Below are 25,964 nucleotides of genomic sequence, written 5' to 3' on the forward strand. Positions count from 1 at the left end.
GAACGTTCCTTTCAAAAAAGTTGTCAAAAATGTCTAAATTCCTGACCGATTTTAGGATTTGTATTGAAAAATATATTATAATATATTTCAATATTTAATGTTTACAGTTTTTTTTAATTAATCTAATGTAAATATATTTCCAAATTATTGGATATTTCATAGTACTTGTAATTATATAAGTTCCTAATATATTGCGAGCTTTTGCCAGTGATTTTCCTTTTTTTTGCCAATTTTGCCAATGAATTTCTCTCAAGAGTTGTTTCATACTTTTATATTTCAGATTATTCCAATTTTAAGGATATAATTCTATATTGCAACATACTTTTAATGCTGAATAACTTTTTTCCCATATTTTTTGATATACCCCGTATAAAATTTATAAAATTGATGATGGCTGCACCTTAGGTTTTAGACAATTCAAAGCTTTTTATGAACAATTGCTTTTTTTCGCAAAATTGATAATAAAACAGTTATCCTACTTGTAAGAAATAAAAATGAAGTTTAGAATCTAATTTCGAAAAAATTTGCAAATTTTTTTTTAATTATAATGATGTAATTGCGCACTAATACATATTTTTTGATTATTAATACCGTTTCATAATAACAATATTCGAAAGGTCGAAGTCACTCTTGACCGAAATTAACATTTTTTTATATAACTCGTATAAGATTGACAAAATTTGACATCTGATGGTTGAATCATATGATTTACATCATGCAGAACTTTTTATAAAGAATAACTTTTTTTCGTAAAATTAGTAATAACAAAGTTTTACACATGTCCAATTATTCATAAGTAGACGCTGTAAAATTTTAAAAATTAGGCAACCCCCATTTATAACAGGCTTTTTACAGGTACCCCTATTTTTACATATCCTATAGGCTTTGCACTTACCGATAGTGTTAATTTTTTTTGTTAAACACGTCAGTCAAATTTATAAAAAAAAATCATTTTTTAATTATTAATTAATTATAGTCAGAACAGGATTATATCAGGCACCCCTTGTTTTTTATAATGTTTAACATACTAATTTACATATAAAATAATTTTTTTTTTATTAAGCAGATCGGTGCAGTTCGACCTTATATCGGATCTTAGACTATAAGTGCCCAAGAATGTCTGAAACGAGACACTCATAGGGCAAAGTCTTTATTTTATCAGACAGTCTTGCTGCCTTGAAGGCTGCTAAGTCATTTACTTGTGAGTCAAAGTTGGTTTGGGTCTGTAAACAATCCCTCGAGAAGCTGGCGGAACGCAACAAATTAACGTTGATGTGGGTGCTAGGTCACAAGAGAATTGCAACAATTATGAAGCTAATAGCGTCGCAAAAGAAGGGGCTAATACCCCATTCCAAGGTTCAGAACCCGTCTGTGGACTATCGAAAAGCCACACCAGAGAGGAACTTCGGACCTGTGAACTCAATCAACTACAACTATATCGGTCTAACACACCAAGACAAAGGCAAGCAAAAGGGCTCATATATCAAAATGGTCACTGGACTTCTTACTGGTCACTGCCTTCTAAGATATCATCTCAAAAAGATGGGCAAGTCAGATAGTGAGAACTGTCGTTTCTGTGACAACGAAAAAGAAACGGCTGAACATATACTATGCACCTGCGTAGCACTGTTCTACAAACGGCTAAAATTCCTAGACGAGGTCACTCTAGCGCCCTCTGACATAGGAAACAAGTCACCTAGGAGGCTATCAACTCATCAGAAGTATAACTATATTAAGGTATGCACAAAAGATCTTTATAGGTCGAAGTGCGGTGAGGCTGCATGACCTACCTCACAAAATCTAATCTATTCCATATGAAAGTATTGTACTTCAAGAGTTATTCACACCAAATTTAAAGTAAATTAGAGCAATATTACCGGAGTAATACAGATTTGAATACTGCGCGGTCGGTACCTGCGCACTGCAAACAAAGGGTTTACTCGTTCTTGTTCTATGCAAAAAAAAAATGTTTTAAAAACTACGAGAGTCAGAAAATGCTCAAATACATGAGACGAAAAGTCATTCAAACTTCATTCAATACCCGCCAATGAACAAGCAAAATTGCCAATATAGAGGAAGAAGAAGATATTTAACAAAACCTTCGTTTTGACGTTATAAGGTGTTTTCCAGTGACATATCTATTGTACATGTAAAGGGTGATTCATTTAGAGGTACTTTTTTCAAAAAGAAAAACAATGAAAAAAATGAATTTTGTTATGTTGGCCGTGACTGCATTCTGATGGCAAGAGGTGCATTCTGAAGTTCTAATTCTCGATGACGCGTTCGAGCATTTCGATTGGTATTTGAGCAATGACTCGAGTAATATTGGCCACCAATACCTCAATCGTAGCTGATTTATTCATGTAGATTTTGGACTTTAGGTAGCTCCAAAGGAAAAAGTTTAGAGATATGATGTCACAAGATATAGGCGACCAATTCACTGGTCCGAAGCGTGAAATAAATTGCTCACCGAATCGTTCTCGCAGTAAAGCCTTGCTTTCACGGGCTGTATGGCAAGTGACACCATCTTGTTGTAACCAAATATCGTCGTGACCAAGAGCTAGAATTTCAGGCACCAAATATGGATCGACGATTCCACCGGTCCATAAACGACACCAGTTGTTTTTTCTGAATGTAATGGCAACTCTTGAACCTCTTCGGGTTGCCAATCACCTCAAATATGGGCATTTTGTTTATTCACGTCCCCGTTAAGACAAAAATGGGCCTCATCGGAAAGAATTTTTTTTTTTCGAAAGCAGTGGATCTTCTGCAAGCTTATCAAGAGCACATCTATTGAAACGGTAACGACTCGGAAGGTAAATCGGCTTCAGATCTTGCACTAATTGAATTTTGTATGCTTTTAAACCAACATCCTTACGTAAAATACGCCAATATGTTGTATACGACAAACCAAGCTGTTGTAAACGGCGACGAATCGATTCTTCGTTATTTTCGCGTATTCCATCCGCTACCGCCGCTATATTTTCTTCAGTACGTGCTGAATGTGGTCTATTTCTTCGCGTGTTATCCAGTAATGAAAACTGTGTTTCAAACTTACTGAAGTTATAGCGATTGTCCATTCGGTAGGCCAATTATGTGGATCATAAGTTGCTTTGAGCGCACGAAACACATTCCTCATAGAACGCATATTTTCGTAATACAGCTGAAACATTTCTAGATGCTGTGCCGGGCTAAGTCTTTCCAGGATGAAATGTCAAACAATACTTAATAAAAACGTAAAGTCAGCTGATACTATTCATGCACGACCTCCCATCAAATCCCCACCAAAAAAAGTACCCCTAAATGAATGACCCTTTAAAAGGGTATACAATGTTTAATGCCATAAATTGTTAAAAAATGTATTCGCGGTGTGCAAGTACTTGGACAGGGAAACGAGAAACGACCGTGCGCGAGTCGCGTAGAAATATTGCAACTATCTTAAATAATTCATATTGTCAATTGAAATTGTCAATTTGACGTATATTTCATACCTTCTGTCATTGACGCAGAAAAATTATATATTGCTCCACAATATTGATATGATATGCAATTATTATATAAAGGTAAATTTAATTAATTGTATTTTGCTTGCAGTACTGCATTTTAATAACTGATTTTATTTACTACATACAATTGTTTACGTTTGCTAAACATAACCTGCATCTTATTTTTTCTTCTTATTATTTTTTTGGACTATGGTCTTGACAATTATCCAGCAACCAGGACTAATATAATTGGCCAATATAATTAAAGGCGCGAATAAAAGTACAGAGCGTAGAAATAGAGGTCGCTTTGCCGAACTTGCACGGTCCCAATACAATGGAAAAAATTTTAGATCTTTATTTTTGTCGAAGAGGGTATTTGATAACATAATACATGTTGACGTTTTAAAATATTAAAATTAATTGTTCTGTTTCAGGCTGCTCGCCAACCACCCATGTACCAACAAAATATTTATTCCCCCTACCCTCAGTATTCTCAAACAAAACAGCAACAACAAAATGTATTAACAGGAAATTTCCCTATTCACCCTGACGTAACATTACGAAGGTTACCATTTTATGACGTTCTAGCTGACTTGGTGAAACCTTCTTCCTTAGTTCCTCATAGTAATCAAAGGTAAGATATGTACATTTTATAATAATAATCACACACTATATTTTTACGCGTATACATAATTACATTTTTGTGAAGGAATTAAAGACTAGAAACTACAAAGTTTTTCAAAGATCTCTAATCTTGTGCTTTAACCTGATGAATGCTAATATTTATGCATCCGATTTATACTCCTGCACAACAAATCTAAATTTTTCTAATACGGTTTTTTCCCTGGAAGCCGTCTGTTGTGAACAGGTCGTACTGCAGCCACTTGGCTTATTTTACATCTTCCATTCCTTTATGAAACCCATTCCACATTTCTGGAACCCTGTACCAGCTTATACAGGTCTAGTGGGTGGCTGCCATATATATTTTGAGTCGCTTCAAAAGTGTTTGCCTATGTCTCCGAAAATTGTTTGCCGCCTTCGACCATGCAAGATATGGTTTACTGTTTCAGGTTCTCTGTTACAGAGTCTGCAGCTCAAGTCTCGATGAAACAGCTCCATTGTATGCAGGTGACCCTTCACTGGCGCATGCCCAGTAAGGAAACCTGTTATGACTCTGAGCTGATTCCTGCTTGTTTTCAGCAGTAATTCAGCCCTACTAGCACATGTCCGTCCGATATACACCTTGCCATGTGTTTAACCGGGTATAACCTCCCAGTGTGAGTTGTGTTGGCTTCGGATCCAGGTTTTTTACGTTCGCGGACGGTGCTTTTTGGCGCTCCCACGGCCGGCTCTGGACCCAGGTATTTTTTAGCTGATGCTCTCCTGGCAAATGCATCAGCTCTTTCGTTGCCGTATATACCCCGATGACCTGGAACCCATACCAGTCAGTATAGCACTGTTATGTTGCGCCAGTCTTTCAAGTTCTTGTCGACATTCCCGCACTAGCCTAGAGTTCACCTTAGGGCTTATAAGAGCCCCAATGACTGCTTGGCTATCTGTGCAAATGTTAACCCACTGCAGTTCGAATGCCCTTAAGTTGTTTTCTCTTGCACACTTGAAGATTGCAAAAATCTCTGCCTGAAATACAGAGGTATATTCTCCCAGTAGAATAAAAACGTTCTAAAATGGTTGGATTTGAATTAAAAAATCCTCACAGAGAGCTGTTAAGGTAAATCATGTTTTACCCTTACACGGACGGTCTGCTATGAGCGTGAATAGTTTTCGTTATTATAGTACGGTAAACACCGTGTTGCCACCTATTGGAAATCTTCAAAAACTTTTTTCGTGCGGACTCTTTTCACGATATGATTTTATGACTAAGTACTGTATTATTTCTATATCGTTGCCAGTATCTCATAGTTGATTATTGTCTTGTCCAATTAGATCAACTATCGACTTCTATTCATCGACAGCCATGACTGTCTTAACTAAGATGGGGATGAGTTCTTTAAAGACTTAACCCTTATAATCTTCCATTTTAAATATCTTCCATTTTAAAATTATCTGTTATATGGAGTTAGAAAACATAAATCTTGAATTTGAAATTTTAGCATAAACTAGTTTTTGAAACTGGGACGTATTTATCCCAGCAGTAATGAATAATGGGGCAAATATGTCCCAGTAATAAAGCAATAGTATGGTAATAAAGTAAGTAATAAAGCAACTGGAAAATATTCTGTGTGATAGAGAGTAGAACATTCAATACAAAGTGCTACTTAACACTGACGACACATAATTTTTGTTCTTTTTTAAGATTTTTACAGCGAACACATATATTTCCCCCACCTTTTTCAATTGGAAGATGATCATCAATATTAGTGCAATATTTTATTCTCTTTGAAATGCGACCTTGTTTCCTTGTTCTTCTGTGCGATGATTCTGATCTACCTTTACTAATTAGGGATCTGCCGAATGTCATTTTTATATTTGAAGAAGACCGCCATCTTTCAGCTTTCGTTTATCAATCCAGTTGTGCTATCATGACAAATGCCTACGACTAGTAAAAATGACCTTGTGGCTTCTCCAAAAGCTCCTCCAAAACGCAATGAATAATGTTATTCTAAAACCTATAATGACTTTTTATTGGTTATACCCAAGCGAAGAGTGTACACTACTGAGATATTCCATCCTAGTACGTTTAAACTAAATTATAAACTAACAGTCAGAAACAGTTACTTTTGCCAAAAAACTTGATAAAATGAACATCTTGTTCTTTTAAAGTATCTTATTAACCTTTTCGGAACAGGGCTAGAAAAATGTATGCTTCAGGCCGCGTGGGCTGATTATATGGTGCTTCTCAGAGGTTTTTTCAGTGCGCCACAAGTGACAGAAGAAAAGGTACGTCCGTGAATATACACATTTATTCTAGTTGTTGATAGATGGCGCTATAATCGGAAAAAAATTATTTACCTATTACATATTTATCTATACACGACTAAAATCGTAAAGTTCTTCTCAGTCTTTAAGTGTGGCATTAATTTTTAACTTCATATATGATTTTAAGAATGTAGAGAATTATTGCATGACATTTTAGTTAAATCTGACAGTTGTCAGAATCGTTATCAGCCAAATATTAAAGCGCATTTAAATCAAAGCGAACACGAACGAACGAACGAAGGAACGAATTCGTTGGTGTTCGGTTGGTCATTCGTTCGCTACAAAGTAGGGCCATTTACATTGAAGCGAACGTTCGCATTCGTTGATGATCGGGAGTGCATATTGCCCGCAGATGTATTTAAGATGGGCCAGTCACACATTATGTTTAAGTTTATTGTCGTGTTTCTGGTTGGGTAAATTTAAATACAATAATAGCTTATAAAATGCAATGTGTGTTCTGTAAGGAAAAAAATATTTCATATTCATAAATATAAGTATAAATTTTGATACGACTTCAATAATTTCATTTTGTCCTGTCTCTATTCTATAATTATTTAATTTAAAAAATTTGATTTCAATAATTAAAATAAAATAAAAATTATTTCCAGGCTCAAAAATAATTTATCCAGGTATTTTTTATTATTTTATTGAAAATTTTGATGATAAGTTTTATTTATTAATATTTTATTTAAATCTGGCATTATCAACTAAAGTTTGAGATAAATAAAACGCCCAAAAATGTCTAGCAATTATAAATTCATATTTCTTCTTCTTCTTAAGATGCCGTACATTTCTGCGTAGGCGTCCACCGTACATTGTCTTGTTTATAAAATATTACTGTTTTTAGCAGCATTGCAAAGCATTTTATAGCCGTGGATTCTTGCCCACTGGCGGTGGCGATTACGCAGCCATGACATCTTTTTCCCATACCCCTCTTACCCTCTATGTTTCCGTCGAGTATTAGTTGCTGAAAAGTGTATATGTGCCCCTCGTAATATGTGCCCAAAGTATGCAGTCTTTTTACTTTTAACACAATTAAAAAAAGTTCCTTATCCTGTAAAGCCGCTCTTCTTAGTATTTAATCATTTCTGACTCTGTCCGTCCATGATATCCTAAGCATTAGACGTAGGCACCACATTTCAAACACTTCAAATTTGTTAATGGAACTGGCCTGTAACGTCCATGCTTCCATTTCGTACAAGAGCACAGGTCAAACGTAACACTCTTTAGCATATAAATTACTGACAGAATATTTGTATTCGTATTTCTAAAAATGACAAAAAGTAATGACAAAAAAAATTATCTTCAATATATTTAGGTAGGTACCTGTAATGTGCTTCGAACTAATGAACGCAATCTGTATCAGCAGCCAGGTAGCAGGTATTATACACTGTTTGAGGGAGCATAGAGAATAATATATTAAAGAACCAGCTTTCTTAAAATTCTTCTTTGAAAAAGTTGCTTGCTCTTGGTATTATGACTATATTATGTTCAAATAATAAATTGTAAAATTGGTGTATCAAAATAAATTTGCTTTTAATTAATTTTAGCAATTAATTTAATTTTCTTACCTCATTAGTATTTCTGGGTTGAAATTTATCCAATAAAAATATTAGGCTTTTAAAAGCAAACCACTTCGAACCCTCTTTTTGTCTTTCTCGTCTAAATGATGCCAGAAGTTAATTCATTTTTTTAGTTCAGAGACATCAAAACCCATTACTAAAGAAATGTTAAAACAAGCATCAGTTTTTCTGTTTATTATTTTATATAGCTTCGATTTCGGGTTTCATAGGCATTCTTCATTTCTATATATCTATTGAAGTATCTTTTCATTGGTCCATTCCATATTGCAAAATTATGTTTTCACGACTACACAATAAACAACCCTCTCAAACTAATGTTTGTAAATAAATTAAATCAGTACTTCTAAACGAATTCGTTCGCTACCGTTTATCCACTGTCCACATTGAACAACGATTTCCTTTGATGATTCGCTAACTTACCGACATCGCTTGGAACATGTGCGAATGCGAACGAATTCGTTCGGTCGTGCTCGATTCGCTGTACAAATACAATAAAGTTAACGAACGAATTCGTTCGTTCGTTCGTGTAGGCTTTGATTTAAATGCGCCTTTATGAAAAGGTTATTGCAGTATAACCCTTTTATTTGCAATTATTTTGTATAAAAACAAATCAATCATGTTTATTGCATTTATAAAAAGGTATGTTCTTTGATTTGTATAGTCGTATAAATTGTGGTATAAATTATACGTAACTCATTTTTATTATAGCGCCATCTATAAACAACTAGAATAAATAATATAAATGAGTATAATGGCGGACGTACCTTTTTTTTTTCTGTCACTTCCAACTTAATGCGTTAGAAGAAATCGAAAAACTGTGACGCACTTAAAGAAGCCTCTGAGAAAAAGTATAATTCCCTACAGAAGTTCTTCAAGAACTTTTAAATAATACAATATTTCGTAAGTTATATAATAAAACACTAATAATTGTAACAGTTTGTTTATTATTAAAACAACATTTTGATTTTTACCTGCCGTGGCCGACGTATTTTTAAAGTCAGGCCATAAAAATTGTTTTTATGTCTTGACTTTCTTCTCGGTGTATGCAATAAATCACTAAACCAATGGGTTATTGCAGATAGCCCGCTATGTGACAAATCCAATGCTGCTGAACAAACAGTTCACCACATCACCCAAGAATGTCCAGCCAGTACCAGCCAAGGTAGTTACGAAATCCACAAACTAACTCCTGAGGCAATGGAATGGCTCACGGTAGCAATATCCTGTTTTAATATTTTTATCTATTTTATTATATGTAATATATTAAACATGTTTTTCTTTTTTATGATGTTAAGCAATGTGTAAAGTTTAAATACAGTAAGCGCCACGCTAGTAGACACACGGGTACCTAATTTCTAGGCTTTGGCTAATCTGGCCCGTTCTCACCTGTGACTTTAATGTCTGGCATGTCATATCACTGTCATGAAACTATTCAAAGTAATTGTTTTTCAATACAAAAAATACATTGGTTAATAGTATTGTTACTCTGATATGAAAAACTTTATTAAAACACCAACAATATTACAATACTTTGAACTTTTACAACTTTAACACAATGACAACTATAAACATCAAATATAAACTTCAAAAACAACTGTTCTATAATCTGTCAACTTGTTATGTTTATATTGTTTCACGGTTCTTAGACATTGACTACTGTTGCCTACTCCGACTGTAGTCGGAGAGATAGAAGCGGATTTTGTGCGTCATAAGTAATATGGAAAAACTATACGGGGATATGTTGAATTAGTTGTGTACATGACTTTCACCAACGGCCGGAAACCAGAGTGGGGGCCGAGGGTAGTTATAAGGGGTCAGGGGTCAAAGTCGCGGTTTTTATTATTTTTTTTTGTGACGCTCATGATCGAGATAGTGCACCAAAATTTGGGAATAAGTAGGTAATGACGTAACTAAGTAAAATCTCTAGGGGCGGAACGCTGCGTCGCCGACAAAGGGGTGGGGGTAGGGGTGAATATAAAAAATATAATGGGTTTTTTGCGACGTTCGTGATTGAGATTGTGGACCAAAATTTGGGAATAAGTAGATCATGGCATACTAAGTAAAATCACCAGAGCCGGAAACCAGAGTGGGGGACGAGGGTAGTTATAAGGGTCGCCGTTTTTATTATTTTTTTTTGTGACGCTTATGATCGAGATAGTGCACCAAAATTTGGGAATAAGTAGGTCATGACGTAACTAAGTAAAATCTCCAGGGGTGGCACGCTGCGTGGCTGACAAAGGGGTGGGGCAGGGGTAAATACAAAAAATATAAGGGGTTTTTTTGCGACGTTCGTGATTGAGAGAGTGCACCAAAATTTGGGAATAAGTAGACCATGACATAACTAAGTAAAATCCTCAGAGCCGGAAACCCGAGGTGGGGAACGAGGGTAGTTATAAGGGGTCAAAGTCGCCGTTTTTATTATTTTTTTGTGACGCTCATGATCGAGATAGTGCACCAAAATTTGGGAATAAGTAGGTCATGAGGTAACTAAGTACAATCTCCAGGGGTGGAACGCTGCGTGGCCGATAAAGGGGTGGAGGTAGGTGTGAATATAAAAAATATAAGGGGTTTTTTTGCGACGTGCTAGATTGAGATAGTGCACCAACATTTGGGAATAAGTAGACCATGACTTAACTAAGTAAAATCCCCAGAGCCGGAAACCAGAGTTGGGGATGAGGGTAGTTTTAAGGGGTCAAAGTCGCAGTGTGTATTATTTTTTTTGTGACCCGGCACAACATTTGTTCCCCACGCAGCGTTCCGCCCCTGTAGATTTTACTTAGTAATGTCATGATCTACTTATTCCCAAATTTTGGTGCACTATCTCGATCACGAACGGCAAAAAAACCCCCATATATTTTTATACTCACCCCTGCCTACCACCCCTTTGTATACCAAGCAGCGTTCCGCCCCTGGAGATTTTACTTAGTTACGTCATGACCTACTTACTCCCAAATTTTGGTGCACTATCTCCATCATGAGCGCCACAAAAAAAAATAATGAAAACCGCGACTTTTACCCCTTATAACTACCCTCGTCTGCCGCTCTGGTTTCCACCTCTGGGGATATTACTTAGTTATGTCATGGTCTACTTATTCCCAAATTTTGGTGCACTCAATCACGAATGTCGCAAAAAACCCCTTACGTTTTTTTATATTCAGCCCTGCCCCACTCCTTTGTCGGCCACGAAGCGTTTCACTCCTGGAGATTTTACTTAGTTACGTCATGATCTACTTATCCCCAAATTTTGGTGCACTATCTTGATTATGAGCGTCACAAAAAAAATAATAAAAAACGGGACTTTGATCCCTTATAACTACCTTCCTCCCCCACTCTGGTTTCCGGCTCTGGGGATTTTACTTATCTATGCCATGGTCTAATTATACCCAAATTTTGGTGCACTATCTCAATCACGAACGTCGCAAAAAACCCTTATATTTTTTATATTCACCCCTACCCCCACCCCTTTGTCGGACACGCAGCGTTCCGCCCCTAGAGATTTTACTTACGTACGTCATGACCTACTTATTCCCAAATTTTGGTGCACTATCTCGATCATGAGCGTCATAAAAAAAATAAAACCGCGACTTTGACCCCTCATAACTACCCTCGGCCCCCACTCTGGTTTCCGACCGTTGGTGAAAGTCATGTACCCAACTAATTCAACATATCCCCGTATAGTTTTTCCATATTACTTATCACGCACAAAATCCGCTCCCAGCTCTTAGACTACTGTGGTGGAGAGACTTAAGAAAGCGTTAAAACGTTAAAATTTCATTATGTATTAACGTAATAATAATATTGATGAAATTTTAGAACGCCAGGTACAGGCTGTAGTGTGGCCCAGTTTATTACCTATTATTTAAATTCTTACAATAAATTATATAAGTATTTCTAATTCACATAATCCTAGCTGACTTCTAAGGACGGTATGTATTCAATAGTTAATCCAGTATTGATGGAAATTCAGTACAAGCTACAAATTGTCAGTGTAGAATGGAGATTAAAGTCCTAGATTTCCATAAATCTTGCATTAGCCGTTGGATAAACATGAACAACCGGTCCCCTGATTAATTTTAAGTACCAAACCACCCAAATATCGACAGTTTTTCATAATTAGGTATCCACTAAACATCTTTATTTCACAACTATCTTTATAGTCCATGTGGTGAGACCGCTCCCGTCTGGAAAAATTTCTGATTCGGTTTCTTTGTGGATTCCTATTCAAAAATGTCCCCTTTAAACAAATCTGAAGGGTGCCGGGCGGAATTTTTGGGCAGAAATTGTTTAAACAATTTTTTTAAACAAATACAAAAGATCACGATTTTTTGCTCCGGAACATATATTTTTGAGTTTTGTGGGTCATTCTGAACAAGAAAGGTATCTTGTAAATTTTCTCAGAAATTGATAGTTTTCGAGTTATAGGCGATTTAAAATCTGAAAAATGCGAAAATACGCATTTTTGAGGCTTAAAAACTCATATTCAAATTAGTATTTTTTAGGTTGCCAGATACTTAAATTGAAGACTAAATATTTAGCTTCAAGATTCTGAAGAGTAATCGCGTCTAACTTTAATTTATACCGTTGTTTTTTAATTGTTAAATATGCGTGTTTATCCGATTTTTTTCCTGTGCGGCGCGATCCGTTTCAAAATTCTCCTATTTTCCTCTGAAAAATATTTTTTCTAGATTCTTTGGGACATTCTAAATAAAATAAGTTCCTTGACATTTTTCTCAAAAGTTAATAGTTTTAAAGTTATAAGCGATTTAAAATCCGAAAATGCGTTTTTATGTCATTTTTCGGATTTTAAATCGCTTATAAAATGGCAAGAAACTTATTTTATTTAGAATATCACAAAGAATCTAGAAAAAATATTTTTCGGAGGAAAATAGGAGATTTTTGAAATGGAGCGCGCCGCACCGGCAAAAAAATAGGATAAACACGCATATTTAACAATTAAAAAACAAAGGTATAAATTAAAGTTAGACGCGATCACTCTTCGGAATCTTGAAGCTGAATGTTCAGTCTTCAATCTAAGTATCTGACAACCTCAAAAATACTAATTTAAATATGAGTTTTTAAACTTCGAAAATGCGTATTTTCGCATTTTTCAGATTTTAAATCGCCTATAACTCCAAAACTATCAATTTATGGGAAAAATTACAAGATACCTTTCTTGTTTAGATTGACCCAAAAAATCTAAAAATATATGTTCCAGAGCAAAAAAACATGATATTTTGTATTTGTTTAAAAAAATTGTTTAAACAATTTCTGCCCAAAAAATTCCGCCCGGCACCCTTCAGATTTGTTTAAAGGGGACATTTTTGAATAGGAATCCACAAAGAAACCGAATCAGAATTTTTTTTCAGACGGGAGCGGTCTCACCACATGTACTATTACTATTTTCCATACATCAAAGACATAAAAATACCGATTAATCACATTACGATTCAAATTACTGTACTCTCGTGACGTAATCGTGGTCTTAGTGTTCATTCGTTAGTCGAAATAGGCAACCGTAGTAAATGTCTAAGAACCGTGATATTGGTTTCTATACATTTTCTGACGTTCACACTAGACATAAAAGTAAACAGTGCAACAAGTGAAGCGTCCAGGACTGTATTAGCCCAATGTACCCATGTGTCAAGTAGCGTGGCGGTTACTGTATATATTGAAATTACCTGCAAACTAAAGTTTTTTACAATAATTATTATTACTTGTATTTCTAGGATGCAAGAAGGCAACTTTTACTTTAGTTTAACCCCCCAGCAAGCGACCGATATAGCAAGCAGTAGGGATACCAGGCCTGGAACATGTGATTATATAAAACAAGTACAAATGAGATTTTGTTTGTTGGAAACGAGTTGTGAGCAAGAAGATTGTTTTCCTCCAAACGTGTTAGTGAAAGTAAATAATAAGCTTTGTCCGTTACCAGTAAGTTGATTTAACTATATATAATTTTCAACTCACATTTGTTTTCATTTTAATCCGGTGTTTGTAGCTATTATGAGCAAATGAGTCTCTATCCCAGCAAAATACAATAATGACTTTGTCTTCATTTTCAATTTGTTTCTGCAATAAAATCATTTAGTTAATGTTCCTTCAGAATTTTTTCTTTAACCAACTCTATGTTGGTTACAGATTATAGGTTATATTTCTCCACAGCTTCTTTGAAAGTGTTTACTCGAGTACATACTTTCTGTGGGTTCAATTATTGACACCATTCTTGTTTAGTAATTCCTTCATCAACCCTATTAACATCAAATAATTGATAAAGATATACACTTTTAGTGCTGTCTTTTGATATATTTTCATTATAGCCCGATCAGGGAACACAAAATTTTACGAAGACCTCCAAAAAAATAAAGGAAGGATGAAAATTTGGGAATAGGTAATTAAAATTGTCTATTATTACATAAGAAAAAGTTTACAATTCTACATCCCCTCCATTTTACAAAAATTGGGAAATACGGAGTGAAAAATATTTTCTCGGGGGTGAAAAAATATACTAAGTTATACTAAGAAATATAAAATATAATAAGTCTGAAATTTATAAAATGACTAATTCTAAGTAACTTTTGTACTATAGAGTTTTTTCACTAAGTTAATACTTTTTGAGTTTGTATTTGCGAGTGAATATGTTCATTTTTAACAAACAAAAAACATGCTTTTAGACGGTTTTTCGCAGATAACTCAAAAAGTAAGTATTTTAGCGAAAAAATTATTCTTAGCAAAATATAGCTTATAAAAACTTGAAAAAAATGGTGTATGCATGAGGTCTGTAGACCCAGTAGAAGCAGAGTTGTAGCTAATGAAAAGTAGGTTCTTCTTCGTCAAATTCCAAATCGAATATTTCAATTTGAAATAACCCAAAAATGGAGCTCTTTTCGGGGAAAATTCATTACAACTTTTAAGTGTTCTTAAAAAGGTTTATTTTTGTTTTTTAAAAAAACTTCTAACATTAAAAGTAAGTGAGTTACGCTCAAAATATTGCTGGTCTTTTTTATTTTTTGCTAACAAAATCAATTAGCTTCTTAAATAAAATTAATCGTTAACGCTTCACAAGTTACTTTACTTATCTATTGTTTATATTATCTATAAGTTTCATTGGTTCAAAGTGCTCATTTTTGAAAAAAATTGGGTTTAAAATAAAACGTTTTTTTTTTATTTCGAATAAAATGGAATTTTTTATGGAATTAACTTAAAAATTATTAGTAATACCAAAAATCTCAAAGAGTAATAAAATGTTCGTTTTTGCTTTTCTGAAAATTTTTGATTTTTTGTTTTCTTGTTAGACAAAAATTGTTTATGCTATGGCTGTTCAAAATTTGCCTAAACTTGTGATTAGTTACTCGTTTAAGCCATTTTAACTACAGCTTTTTCAAAAATAAGCACTTTGAACCGATGAAACTTACAGATCATATAAATAACACATAAACAACGTAACTTGTCAAGTGGTAATGATAAAATTTATTTGTGATGCTAATTAGGGGGTGATTTTCGCGATTTTTTTTACCAAAAAATAAAAGGAACCAACAATATTTTGAACGTAACTCACTTAATTTTAATGTTAAAAGTTTGTTTTAAAACAAAAATAAACCTTTTTTTAAACACTACAAAAAGTTAAAACTAATTTTCCCCGAAAAGTGCTCCGTTTTTGGGTTATTTCACATTGAAATATTAGATTTGGAATTTGACGAAGAAGAACCTACTTTTCATTGGCTACAACTCAATTTTTTATAACCTATATTTTTGCTAAAAATATTTTTTTCGATAAAATACTTACTTTTTGAGTTATCTCCGAAAAACCTTTCAAAAACATGTTTTTTTTTTGTTAAAAATGAATATATTCACTCGCAAATAACTCGAAAAGTATTGACTTAGCGAAAAAACTCTATAAAACAAAAGTTGTTTAGAATTAGTCATTTTATCCAATTCCGGACTTATTTTGAGTGTACACTTTTCACCCCCGAGAAGTGAAATATACACTTTCAAAGTGTATATTTTTTTTGTAAAATGGAGGTGATGTAGAATTGTAAACTTGTTCTTATATAATAATAGACAATTTCAACTACCTATTCCCAAATTTTCATCATTCCTTTATTTTTTTTGGGTTCATATTGTTCTTTGATCGGGCTATTATTGGATTCTTCCTCATCATGCAAGGCCATTTCTGTGTTGCTTTGTGTTTCAAAATAAATTCCGGTCTTTCAGAGTTCTGATCTCTCTGAAACAAAATCGGGATTGTACCTGCTTGATAAACCGGTTAGTTATTCGTCACGTTGGTATTTCGTATTTCTTGGTCACGTTGTCAGCAATTGTAATTGGTTCTAATGGCCTTCTGTCGGTTTTCTTTGTTGATTCAATGTTGAAGGCTTTGTTCTCAGTACGTCCCAATTGATGCAGATGCAAAAACGTCAATTGCGACATATACGAATTAGTTCAGAGAAATAAGGAAAAAAAATATCCTGTTGGTGACACAACCCCCTCCAGGCCGAAACCAAATTTTTTGTGTAGTATGGACATCTATAATAATAACCTATATGTTTCCTGTAGCCGATTTTGATGATATACATAGTTATAAACAAATAAAGATCAAAAAACGGTAACATTTCGCTTTTTTGTCTATTACCAAAAAGTTAAGCATTTTAAACAAATTTGAGAGTAAGAAACTCATAAATTGTATAAAAACTTCAATATGGTGTTCGCTGAATATGTCTGTCCTTAGTGGTTGTTTAGAAAATTGCACAATAAATCATAAATTTTGAGTTTTTATAAATATTCATAACTTATGTAAAAATTAACTTAAAAAATTAATTACACAGAATACTGAGACTTCCGGTGCTTAAATCATACCCTAAATTTCAAAGCAATCGGCCAAATAGTTTAAAAGTTATTTAACTTGTTTATCCGAAATTATCCGAGCTGATATCAAGTCAGACCATAACCCACTGATTGGCAAAATTAAGCTCAGGCTAAAGAAGGTTAGACGTAGTGTCAATCCAAAATTCGACATAAGGCTATTAAAAGACCAAAACACAGAACAGAGTGTAAAACGGTATATACAGAACAACTTGAATACCGTTATTCAATCGGATGTAATGGACCAGGAGATAGAAAAGTTGCATACAGTTTCACAAGACATACGTGAGAAATTCCTCAAACCACCAAAAATAAAGAAGAAATCGTGGATGACAAACGAGATTTTAGATATGATGGAAGAGAGGCGAAAGTCCAAAGATCAGGACATGTCATTATACAAAAGAATAGATAAAGATATCAAAAAAGCAATTAGAATAGCTAAGGATACACGACTAAGAGAACAGTGTGCGGAAATCCAGCAATTGCAACATAAACACGATTCATTCAATATGCACAAAAAAGTTAAAGAAGCTGCAGGCTTATACAAACCTAGAAGAGTTGGGTGTTTGGCAGATAACCAAGGCAAACCACTGTTAAGTGTGGAAGAAAAACTAGACACGTGGAAGAAATATGTGGAAGTAACTTTTGCAGATGAAAGGCAGAATACCATTGAAGACATTGAATGCCAAACAGGACCCCCGATTACCATTGAAGAAGTCACGTCAGCTATTAAAACAACTAAAGATGGTAAAGCTGTAGGGCCTGACCAGTTTTATGTAGAATTCCTAAAACTTATGGATGAACAAGGAATAAAATGGATAACAACCGTATTCAACAAAATATACGTAACTGGAAAAATACCCCAAAGCTGGTTAAAGTCGACCTTCGTAACTTTACCCAAAAAAGTAAATGCCAAAACATGTGAAGACTACAGAACAATTAGCCTAATGAGCCACTTACTCAAAACGTTTCTGAAGGTGATACATGGCAGAATATATAAAAAATGCGAACAACAGATATCATGGACGCAGTTTGGATTCCGCGATGCCTTAGGCACCCGAGAGGCTCTATTCGCTGTCCAAGTGCTTATGCAAAGATGCAGGGATGTTGACTGTGAAGTGTATATTTGTTTTATCGACTACAAAAAGGCGTTTGATAGAGTAAAACATGATAAACTCATAAACATCTTGAAAGAAGCGGGAGTAGATGATAGAGACTTGAGAATCATATATAATTTGTATTACAACCAAACTGCCAATATTAAAGTGGAAGACCAATTAACAGAGGCAGTCTCCATAGATAGAGGAGTGAGGCAAGGATGCATCCTGTCCCCGGTGCTGTTTAATATATACTCTGAATGTATCTTCGAGCAAGCGCTGGGAGAACTACAGGAAGGCGTATTAGTCAACGGAGTGCGTCTGAACAACATTAGATATGCCGACGACGCTGTAGTTTTTGCAGACAGTCTAGATGGTTTGCAAAGAATAATGTCGCGCATATCAGATATAAGTAGAGAATACGGACTTGATCTCAATACGAAAAAAACAAAGTATATGGTAGTCAGTAAGCGCGAAATATTAAATACACAGCTTTTGGTTAACCAACAACTAATTGACAGGGTCGACAGCTACGCATACCTTGGTACCAACATAAACAGCCAGTGGGACCACTCAAGTGAAATAAAACAACGCATAGGAAAAGCGAGATCAGCGTTCATAATGATGAAGTCTCTTTTCAGAAGCCACGATTTACCTCTTGCTACCAAAATCTCTATCATCAGATGCTATGTATTTTCTACGTTATTATACGGAGTAGAGGCCTGGACACTTTCCGAGGCTTCTTTGAGAAAACTCGAGGCATTTGAGATGTGGTGTTACAGGCGCATTTTGAGAATTTCGTGGGTGGATCGTGTGACTAATATTGAGGTTCTACGTAGAATAGGCAAGGAATGCGAGATTATTAACATAATCAAAGAGCGCAAACTAGAATATCTTGGCCATGTTATGAGGAATGAACAGAGATATGGCTTGTTGCAACTCATTCTTCAAGGCAAGGTATTTGGAAAGAGAGGACCAGGGAGAAGAAGAATATCGTGGCTTCAAAACCTGAGAAAGTGGTTTAATACATCGACAACCGGACTATTCAGAATAGCAGCAAGCAAAGTTAGGATAGCCATGCTGGTCGCCAACATCCGGAACGGATAGGCACCTTAAGAAGAAGAATCCGAAATTAATTTTTTTTGCAACACTTTGTCAGAAAATGATGAAGTTACAGTAATACTTTGGATAGTTTATGAAAGAAGAAGATTTACACTATTAATTTAATTTAAAAAAATTACTAAAGAACATTAGAATTATTAAAGAACATGTGAATTAAAAAAGGGGGGGCTAACTTCGTCCCTAAGTCCCTAATTGACCTAGGACAGTTGTTTTTCTTTCTAAATGTGTATAAAAATTCAGTCTTTCTAAATATGAAAAAATAATTTTTCTACGGGTAACGGTTAAAAAGTTATTCTAATTGTTTATAAGTAAGCATAAGTCGACATGTTTTCGCAAAATAATTTTACACTGTTTCAAATTACTTTTTGTCATTGCTTTTAATTAAGTTAATAGTATAAATGTCCTTCTTTCATAAACTGTCCGAAGTATTACTGTAACCTCATAATTTTCTGACTTCTAGTGTTGCAAAAAAATGAATTTGGGATAAACAAATTAAATAACTTTTAAACTATTTGACCAATTGCTTTGAAATTTAAAATATAATTTAAGCACAAGAAGTCTCAGCATTCCGTTTAATAAGAAGGTTCTAACTTAATGTTTACATAAGTTATGAACGTTATTTATAAAATCTCAAAATGTATGACTTATTTTGCAATTTTCTAAGCAACAAATAAGGATATACATATTCAGCGAACGCCATATTGAAGTTTTTTTATATGATTTATGAGTTTCTTGTTCTCAAATTTGTTTAGAATGCTTCACTTTTTAGTAATAGACGAAAAAAGCGAAAATTTACCGTTTTTTGATCTACATTTGTTTATAATTATGTATATCGTCAAAATCGGCTGCAGGAAACATACAGGTTATTAATATAGATGTCCATACTACTCAAAAAATTTGGTTTCGGCCTGGAGGGGGATGTGTCACGAGAAAAAACATATATCTTTGGACTAAATGTCTGGTTGATTACGAGAAACCGTTTAATAGAGTACAACACACAAGATGATGGACATATTAAAAACGGCAGGAATTAATAACCAAGATCTGAAACTAATTAGAAGCCTTTATTGGAATCAGACCTCAAATCCCATAGTTGAAGATGAACACCTATAGACCGGGCAGTATCGTCGCCCCCGCTAGCGTAATTATTCCGATTCGATTTTTTTGCACAAACTTACTCAAAAAGAGGTCCTTATAACATATCCACAGGGTGCCGGGCGGTGCCGTGGTCGAAAAATTTTTTAAAATTCACAAAAACAATTTTTTTATTTCCAAAAAATTTTTTTTAGATAATTTGGGTCATTCTGAGCAAAAAAGGTCTCTTGTCATTTTTCTCTAAAATTGACTGTTGTCGAGTTATACGCGATTAAAAATTTGAAAAATGCGAAAATGGCCATTTTCAAGGCTTCATAACTCGATCAAAAATGATTATTATGTAATTCAAGAAGTGACAAAATCAAGATTCAAATACCTTCTTCAGCGTTCTGAAGAGATTTTTGTCATTAATTTATTACAAAGCTGTTATTTTTAGTTATTAACAATTAGCGGTATAGTCCAACTGTATCGTCGCCCCCGTTAGCGGAACTATTTCGATTCGATTTTTTTTGCACAAACTTACTCAAAAAGAGGTCCTTATAACATATCCACAGGGTACCGGGCGGTGCCGTGCTCGAAAAATTTTTTAAACAATTTTTTTTTAAACAAATTCACAAAAATAATTTTTTTATTTCCAACAATTTTTTTTAGATAACTTGGGTCATTCTGAGCAAAAAAGGCCTCTTGTCATTTTTCTCTAAAATTGACTGTTGTCGAGTTATACGCGATTAAAAATTTGAAAAATGCGAAAATGGCCATTTTCAAGGCTTCATAACTCGATCAAAAATGATTATTATGAAATTCAAAAAGTGACAAAATCAAGATTCAAATACCTTCTTCAGTGTTCTGAAGAGATTTTTGTCATTAATTTATTACAAAGCTGTTATTTTTAGTTATTAACAATTAGCGCTATAGTCTAACTGTATCGTTGCCCCCGTTAGCGGAACAATTTCGATCAGATTTTTTTGCACAAACTTACTCAAAAAGGGGTCCTCATAAAATATCCAAAGGGTGCCTTGCGGTGCCGTGGTCGAAAAATGTTTTAAACAATTTTTTTTAAACAAATTCACAAAAATAATTTTTTCATTTCCAACAATTTTTTTTAGATAACTTGGGTGATTCTGAGCAAAAAAAGGTCTCTTGTATTGTTTTTTCTAAAATTGATTGTTGTCGAGTTATATGCGATTAAAAATTTGAAAAATGCGAAAATGGCCATTTTAAAGCTTCATAACTCGATTAAAAATGATTATTATGACATTCAAAAAGTGACATAATCAAGATTGAAATACCTTCTTCAGCGTCCTGAAGAGATTTTTGTCATTATTTTATTACAAAGCTGTTATTTTTAGTTATTAACAATTAGCGGTACAGTCCAACTGTATCGTCGCCCCCGTTAGCGGAACTATTTCGATTAGATTTTATTTTGCACAAACTTACTCAAAAATAGGTCCTTATAAAAGGATATGTTATATGTGGATATGTTATAAAGACCTCTTTTTGAGTAAGTTTGTGCAAAAAAAATCTAATCGAAATAGTTCCGCTAACGGGGGTGACGATACAGTTGGACTATAGCGATAATTGTTAATAACTAAAAGTAACAGCTTTGTAATAAAATAATGCCAAAAATCTCTTCAAGACGTTGAAGAAGATATTTGAATCTTGATTTTGTCACTTTTTGAATTTCATAATAATAATTTTTAATCGAGTTATGAAGCCTTGAAAATGGCCATTTTCGCATTATTCAAATTTTTAATCGTGTATAACTCTACAACAGTCAAGTTTAGAGAAAAATGACTAGAGACCTTTTTTAGTCACAATGACCCAAATTATCTAAAAAAAATTGTGGGAAATGGAAAAATTATTTTTGTGAATTTGTTTAAAAAAAATTGTTTAAAAAATTTTTCGACCACGGCACCGCCCGGCACCCTGTGGATATGTTATAAAGACCTCTTTTTGAGTAAGTTTGTGCAAAAAAATCGAATCGAAATAGTTCCGCTAACGGGGGCGACGATACTGCCCGGTCTAATATTAAAATCATGCGTGGGGTGAGGCAAGGCTGTATTTTGTCTCCTCTAATCTTTAATCTCTACTCTGAAGGAATATTTATCGAAGCTTTACACGAAACTGAAAAAGGCATTACCGGCTAAACATAGTCAGATATGCAGATGATAGCATAATATTTGCGGACACCTAGAAGACCTCCAAGTCCTCATGGACAAAATTATATATTAAAGTCAATAATATGGACTCAATATATACGTAAAGAAGACCAAGCTCATTATAATTAGCAAGAAAAAGATAGCAGAAGGTCTTCAAGAGCCACAACTTCTCTCTTGGTATAAAAGTAAGAATGATGCGATGTTACGTCTTCTTCTATTTTCTTTTTTATTATGTTGAATCGTGGACTCTGAACGACGATATGTACAGAAGATTGGAAGCATTCGAGACGTGGCTGTATATATCAAAGAATACTTAAGGTCTCTTAGTATAGAGGTAAAATGGGAAAAAAGTAAAATGAGAGGTTCTCAGAATGAAGAAGAACGGAGAGGTACTACTGACCATCATTAAATCTCAAGCCATCTCCTACAAGCCATCCTGCAAGGAAAATATTTGGAAAGTTGAGTTTTTGGAAAGTCCGTGAAGGTTGAAGAATGTTACAAAAAACCTCAGAATCTTGGTCAACAAACATTGTGCAGTTTTTCCGCGGTGTTGCAGATAAGATAAAGAGTGCCATGATGATCGCCAATCATCAAGAAGAATGCGCAACCAGTAAATTTCAACGAACTATACTCTAAGGTAGAAATATACTATCGTCTGAAAAAACAGACCTTAGAAGGAAAAGAGAGTTATGTTTGCAGAAAATATATGTCACTGTTGTTAAATTACCATTACCAAAATACCAATAACTCTGGGTAACGAAACGTGAAAGCAAAGCATAGAAAGAGAATCATTTGTAGTGAATTAGAATCAAAAACAATTTTGATCTTCACCATTTATTTTTCTTACAATGAAACCGATGAAAATGTTATGTATTTTCAAATGTACTATGGCTACTATAAGACTGTCTATTTCTTTACAGAACCCTATTCCCACAAATAAACCAGGTGTAGAGCCGAAACGACCCCCGCGTCCCGTAAATATTACAGGTATGGTAAAATTGAGTCCTACAGTTGGTAACCACATATCTGTATCGTGGGCCACGGATTTTACAAGAGGATACGTGATAAGTGTTAGTTTAGTACATAAGTTGAGCTCTATGGACTTATTACAAAGACTGAAAAGCAAGGGAGCAAAAAATGTGGAATATACTAGATCTATAAGTGAGTATTTTTTTATTTATTGTTTGTTCTATTACTATGGATCAGTATTGTGCGGTCATCCACGTTCCGGTATACCTGCACAGGTTTGCCTGTGCAGGTGACCTGTACAGGTAAACCGGAACGTATACAGGGTGAGGCAAATAAAGGGCCTATTAGAAATATCTCGAGAACTAAAGGCAACAGAATCATGAAAATTGGAATAAAGGGGTTTTGAAAGATGATCTATTAAATGAAAATATTTTCATCTCTTTGCAACTTCCATACCGGAAGTTGATTATAACTTCGTTTTTTTAAATGGGACACCCTGTATAGTTTTACATTTTTGGATTCTCTTCGATGTCTTCTTTCTTAAAATATGAGGTTTTGTAATATTATACAGGGTATTTTAAAAGATAATTACGTTTTTTTATTAATTTCGTAGCAAAATTAACACCCTGTAGAATTGTAGTAGTTTGACATCTAAAACTCTACTTACGTTCAAATGATTTTTAATATACTCTACTATTGTTACGAATCATTAGTATATCTAAATTTTTAATTTTATTATACAGGGTTGGTCGAAACTCGGAATGAGTATTTTCTGAGTTTTCTTAAATGGAACACCCTGAATTTTAGTATTGTAATGAAATGATATTTTATGGTACTTTTTTATTTCTTAAGCATTCCCTATACCTAACTGCTTTAATTTGTGCTTAATTGTTAATCGCACCAACAATCTTAACAACGTAGGTATTTTGATAGCTAAACCATTATTGGTAATTTTAAGGACTAGTCTGGATTAATATGTATTTATTTCTGAAAAATTATTTGGGATTGAGTATTTTCACGGCCAACCTTATAAAATTTGACGTATTTTTTGTTGCAATTAATGTTTAGCTTGAATCACCAATAACTCACAAATTAAAGCAGTTAGGTATAGGGAATGCTTAAGAAATAAAAAAGTACTATAAAATATAATTTCACTACAATACAAAAATACAGGGTGTTCCATTTAAGAAAACTCAGAAAATACTCATTCCGAGTTTCGACCAACTCTGTATACTAAATTAAAAATTTAGTTATACTAATGATTCTTAACAATAGTAGAGTATATTAAAAATCATTTGAACGTAAGTAGAGTTTTAGGTGTCAAACTACTACAATTATACAGGGTGTGAATATTGCTACAAAATTAATAAATAAACGTAATTATCTTTTAAAATACCCTGTATAATATTACAAAACCTCATATTTTAAGAAAGAAGACATCGAAGAGAATCCAAAAATGTAAAAATATACAGGGTGTCCCATTAAAAAAAAACGAAGTTATAAGCAACTTCCGGTATAACCGGAAGTTGCAAAGAGATGAAAATATTTTCATTTAATAGATCATCCTTCAAAACCCCTTTATTCCAATTTTCATGAATCTGTTGCCTTTAGTTCTCGAGATATTTCTAATAGGCCAGTTATCTGCCTCACCCTATATACCAGACGCTACAGGCAAAACTGCACAGGCCTGTTGACCGGAACGTATGTGTGAGTCTCTACGGTTTGCCTGTGCAGGTTTTGACTTGCTTATCGCATCAGTGGTCTTATTTAGTAAGTTTCTCATTTAGTTTTGCATACAATTGAAGAGTACAGGGGAAAACAAGGAATGTCACTTTTTCATTAATTTTGGTTTTCTCGTCATGTGATAGAAAAAACTGAGTACATACTATCGATTCAGGACAATAAACAGAAAAATCAGTCGATATAAATTTTCTAAGAATTTGTATCAAGGCGAAGGACCAGGATTGTCCGCACGCCATTGAACAAAAATAAGGAATGTTAGCAGTTTTTTGGTGCATTAATATATTAATAAGTTAATATAGATTCATATTATATTAAGATTATAGAATAAGAATTGCTAGAATTCTGCTAAGAATCTCCGAAGTAGTTTTCAGACGTAATAAGAATTAAACCTTTATTTAGGCTATTGATTAGGTATTTTAGAAAGGAACTACAACGTTAACGGGGTTTTATTGTTTCATATAGTTAATGGACCTCCAAATATGAAAAAACCGCGGAGTACTACCATTTAAAGGGGTGCGTTTTTGAGAAAGAGGTGAATTAGTCCCTAGGCACAGGGCGAATTAAAGTGAGTTCTATGCACTTTTGGTGCAAACACGTCTACAGGAAAATTGTTCCAGGTTAAAGTTGCTATCGAAGTATCACATTTTAAAAGTAAAAATATTTTTTTCACAAAAATATATTCAAAAGAAAAGCAAGAAAAAAACACGAAAGATAGCAATTTTGTTTTTTGCCCCATAACTTTTTCCCACGGGGATATAGGTATACTCATTGCTTCACCGAAAAAAATCTTCCATCCTTTCTCTTTAAAATGGCGTATGGTAGAAGTTTCTATGATTTATATTTTCCAAAATATGATTTTTCAAAGTTCACCACTCAGAGCGATTTTGGGACATTTTCCTTGTTACTTCGCAAACA

At 34.0% G+C, this 25,964-nt stretch overlaps 1 protein-coding gene across 3 annotated transcripts in view; it reads left to right on the plus strand.

The window, feature by feature from the left end:
- Positions 1–25,964, plus strand: part of LOC126890521 (E3 SUMO-protein ligase PIAS2) — a 101,258-nt gene that overhangs the window by 34,027 nt on the left and 41,267 nt on the right. For all 3 annotated transcript variants that reach the window (XM_050659521.1, XM_050659520.1, XM_050659522.1), the window contains 3 exons: positions 3,920–4,119; positions 13,732–13,936; positions 23,258–23,498. In XM_050659521.1, the coding sequence (XP_050515478.1) occupies positions 3,920–4,119; positions 13,732–13,936; positions 23,258–23,498 (646 nt within the window). The remainder of the gene's footprint in view (positions 1–3,919; positions 4,120–13,731; positions 13,937–23,257; positions 23,499–25,964) is intronic.

Source organism: Diabrotica virgifera, chromosome 8 (assembly GCF_917563875.1).
Source record: "Diabrotica virgifera virgifera chromosome 8, PGI_DIABVI_V3a".
In the NCBI taxonomy this organism is placed as follows: domain Eukaryota; kingdom Metazoa; phylum Arthropoda; class Insecta; order Coleoptera; family Chrysomelidae; genus Diabrotica; species Diabrotica virgifera.